This window comes from Antrostomus carolinensis, unplaced genomic scaffold (genome assembly GCF_000700745.2).
Source record: "Antrostomus carolinensis isolate BGI_N321 unplaced genomic scaffold, ASM70074v2 scaffold43826, whole genome shotgun sequence".
Classification (NCBI taxonomy): Eukaryota; Metazoa; Chordata; class Aves; order Caprimulgiformes; family Caprimulgidae; genus Antrostomus; species Antrostomus carolinensis.
Window position 1 is genome coordinate 14,530 of NW_010323365.1, and position 4,464 is coordinate 18,993.

At 42.0% G+C, this 4,464-nt stretch overlaps 1 protein-coding gene across 1 annotated transcript in view; it reads left to right on the forward strand.

The window, feature by feature from the left end:
* Positions 1 to 1,931, forward strand: part of LOC104526964 (nuclear factor of activated T-cells, cytoplasmic 1-like) — a gene marked incomplete at its 5' end in the record, with an annotated part of 16,352 nt that extends 14,421 nt beyond the window's left edge. The window contains 2 exon segments of the mRNA XM_010170558.2: positions 1 to 486; positions 1,867 to 1,931. The exon segment at positions 1 to 486 is cut by the window's left edge and continues 20 nt beyond it. Coding sequence (XP_010168860.2) covers positions 1 to 486; positions 1,867 to 1,931 — 551 coding nt within the window.
* Between the last annotated feature and the right edge of the window lie 2,533 nt (positions 1,932 to 4,464).

The following is a 4,464-nucleotide window of genomic DNA, read 5'->3' on the forward strand; positions in this document are numbered from 1 at the left end:
GTCCCAAGCTGCACGACCTTTCGTCCTCTCCTTACAAGTGCATCCCCAACCCGGGTCACAGTCACCTCGGACTTCAGCAGCCCGCTGGAGGTGTCCCCACCATACAGGAAGTGCCAAGGTCTATAGTTGTGCACCCAAGCTCCCCCGAGCAATCATCTCACATCATGCTGCAGCCGCAGGTGAGTCAACATCTGAGCAGTAGCTGTCCCCTTGGTTATCAACAAACAGTCTATCCCAACAGTCCCTCTTCTCCAGTTCCATCTGTTACCCAAGAGCCAACCTATTTGCAGTCCTGCAGTCCAACTCACTCATCCATAATGGGTCAACAGCAGCAGCAACTGCCGAAGGTTCACAGAAATGAGTCTCCAACAGCCCAACCACTGTCATTGCCAGAGTTGCATGAGGAAAGTAATCATAATTTGGCCCCTATTCCTGTAATGATCAAGCGAGAACCTGAGGAATTGGACCAGATGTACCTGGATGATGGTAAGTCTTCTGCAGCATAGGTTTGCATTCAACCATGTTGCTATATCAGTGAGTTCCCTTAACCCCCTCCTCCTCCTTCTGAATCCTGGTGGAAAAACGTTCAATTAACAGCCTGGTGGAATGGTGCAGACTTTTGCTTGGATTGTCTCTCTACGGGAAAGGGCTCTTTAATATTGTTTGTGATAATGAAACCACATTATCTGAGCATTAAATGCTGTTAGTTACTGTAGAGCTAGCTGCATGACCGATAGCTGTGTTGCAATAATCTTAACCATATGGTCTTGGCTTATGCCCATGCCAGTGACCTGTGGAACTGCAGTGAAAGCATATTTAACATTGTCCCGTCCATCACGCAGTGAATTGTCTGATGTGCAAATCTCCTCACTGGAACTAAGTTATAAACTGCTGTACTTCAGTTGAGAAGGTTCAAATTAAAAAATGGACGCACATCTTTCAGTGTAACTTTTCAGTCTGGTGGCATCAGACATTAAGGCTACTTTTTCTTCTCTTCTTGCTATAGACTTGCTGCTTTTTATTTTTTTTTTATTGGCTTTCATAAGATTCTGTGTGTATATGTATTCTACACACACCACTGAAAAGTTAAAACGCTGTGATGGGCTTGTCAGACTCTAGTTTCCAAAGATTTATTAGTCAAATGTAATAAAAGGGATAATCTGGAATTTGGTTATGTGGCCTCGCTGAACTGTGATCTAGCATTTGCTGCTAAGTATCCCTGTAGTATTCTAGACCCCCACCTTAATGCAGTACGTGAGTTCCCTTCCAATAGCCACATAACTTTATATAACGTACCACGCTGTTTGAAGAAGAAAAGCCTTTGAAATGGCTGCACTGAAACTTGTCGGTGCCAAGGAACATCTGAATGTGATTGTCTTTCAGGGAGAATTTAAAGACAATTCATTGCACTGGTTGTTTTTTGGTTTTTTTTACAAAAAGGACATTTAGTCATTCTATTTTAAACAGCATGATACTCACTGAATTAGGATTACAAATGAATGTTTTGGAGCTTGAGTAGTAGCCTTTTGCTTTTCAACTCTAGGAAAATGATTTTTCTTAACAGAAGTTATTATTGGTTAGGTTACATGATAGACAGGTCTAAGGGATTTTTTCCTAATTAGGAGTTCAGTTCACTAAAGTTTTGCATAGCACATCTTTTGTGACAAGGTTTTCTTCATATACTGTGCATTTTTACTACGTGTCTGTGCTGTAATGAGCAAGGTTTCAACAAACCAGACAAGAAACGTACCCAAATCAAAGTAAAAAGCCTTACCCAAATTTGGGGTTTGAGAGAAACCAGAAGTTTTCTATGGAAGGAAGAGAATACAGATAAAATCTAAACCTAGTCTTTATCTGTCTTTCTAGAAAAGCACAAGAAATGGGCAGTCTTTGTGCCCTACGTCTCCAAAATCCAGCAACCGCTTCTCTGATAGCACTATGAAAGCTGCCTTTGGCTGGTCTCTGCTGGAGAGAGAGTACTGCAGCTCAGGCATGAAGGGTAAAGCTCCTCAGCCATGTCTACTTCAGGTTTCTCTTGGAGGAACAGAGAAAGTTTGCTACCGTGTGTTCTGAGAGAGAAATTTTAGTTTTTTTCATCAATGCTTATTCTCTCTGACAAAGCATAAATGGTTTAGTCTATACCCCCATCTCTCTTCCATCTCCTTTTCAGGACAGACACACACACACATCAGTCCTCTGACAGATAATCAGAAATAATTGTAGAAGCTACCATGTACATCTGCACTGGTACTTAAAGTTGGCTTTGAAGATCGCTTCAGCTAGCCAAATCCAGATGTACTTTGGCATCCAACAGGCTATCAGAATCGTTCTGTGGCTGACCACAAGACCTATGGAAGGTCTTTGTAGACGAAGGAATTTGTAGACTTAACAGTCATGGTAACAATATATAATAGAAAAAAAAAAATCAACTTATATAGTTCCAAAAAGTTAAACACCACCAGTTCCCTATAAGGGCGGTAATCAGAAATGGTAACCAGAGGAAGTCCCTCTTCTGTGTCTCAACTGATATTTAGGTTTGTCTCAGGGGTCATACTGATGGAGCGTAACACGTGATGCCCTTTCCTGTCTCTCTCAGCCTTATCTCAGTGCCTGAAGAAAAGGTCATCCACTCGATGTTTTGTGTTGGCAAAATGAAGCCCTTGTAGAAATCAGGAGTGGACTACTACTGTCTTCTTATTTCTGTCATTATTTGGGCAGTCAAGAGAGCGAGAGCATGTGGCAGGGGACTAAAGGCAGGAAGCATGTCTTGTGGGACTTGTGCTGGCCAAGACCGTCTGTTCAAACTGTGTAGAGCCTTGGCGTGCTTCAGACACACAGCACAGGAGCATGAAGCTGTGAGTCACGCTGGAAGACTGTTTAGGTCTATGTTATGTACATTTAATGGAGGCAACCTTACCACCACCAGTGTAGACACTGGTTTCACATTACATTTAATCTGATGTAACTGCAGGCTCCATGGAAAGGGTGGCCTGGATCCATCTTGCCCTTAGCCACATGTTCTTGCTGCTTCCTTTGAGTCATATCAATTGATTATGGAGCGGCAGAGCAGGCTAATGGAAAATTAACCGGCCAAAAATAGCAAAACCTGTGTAGTTTTCTGCTGGGTCAGCTCATGGAACCACATCCCCCGGGTCCAATAGCTGGGTCCAGCCCACGAGAGGGGCAGGAAGCCTGTTTCTGTGGGTCAAGGAGTGCAGCAGGACCGTTCTGGGTGACAGCAGCCTACCCGCAGGCCAGGGTAAGTGGGACCTGAAGCCACATCTGATGTCATCTTATCCTCCCCAGCAACTATTTAATCAACTCATCCTGTCTGAGTAAAAAAAAAAAAAAAAAATCCCCTTCTCATGCTCACCTATTAGTTATGGAAGGATGACGTTTGGGCTGCCTTGCACAGTCTTAAAGGGCAGTTTGGCCACTATGGTGACTGCCTGGAAACCACCAGCGATGACTCCTGGTGTCCCAGTAGGTGCTGGTCACCAAGGTCTGCACTGAGAAGGCAAAGCGCCCCACATAGGCAATGTCTTTGTGCCTGGTGCCATTTCATTCTGACCTCTGGCCATGGCATAAGGGAGAATGGGTTTTCCAGTGGCTCACAGCAAATAGGAGCAACTCATTTTTCACATGCTTGGTTTTATTTAGAATAGGAGTTTTTAAGCCATCACCATTGCTTCTTGTTGGTATCATACCCATCTTTAAGTGTTTTGCTTGTTGGAGGAGTGGGTGGGATATCTGGGCTTTATGACCATATTCTGAAAACCACAATATCAAATCATACGCAGAGTCAACTTACTCTTTTTTTTGTAAATAGCTTGCTGCTCTACCTCTTTATAATTTGTTGTCTCACCGATTCAGTTCAGATCCCTTCATACAGCATGATTTAAACTTTTTTCAGTATTTTTTCAATCTTTGCAACTGCATACAATATGAAAGCCAGAGAGGGCAGAAGTACTTCACTGCTTTCCTTGCCTGCCACTCTTAAGTATACCAACTCTTCCCCTCATCTCTAAAGAAATTTAAAAGTAATGAAATATTTTAATGACATTAAAAGTTAAATTCTGAAAGCATCACTCCATTAAAAAGTGTAGCTTCACAGTGTCCTGTAACTGTTTAATACCTCCAGTTTTACCTGGAACTACTTAGGAAGTGTGAAGTATCGATAGCTTAACATACTTATGGGATGACTAGACAAATAAAATATCTAATTGGTTAAGACAGATTATATTTGGTAAAATTTTGGTTCCTTGTATACCACTTTGAGGAGGTTTGATTTATGTATCTAATATACATATAGTAGTCTTGGACCAGGTATAAACCAGAATTTTTTTTGTTTCAGTTTATGGGATCAAAGCAATATTCATTCCTTTTGATCTGGAGTATCTCCAAATATAGACCATCTATACTGCAGAATATAGACAGAAAAAAAAACAGCCAGTGAGTTTATAT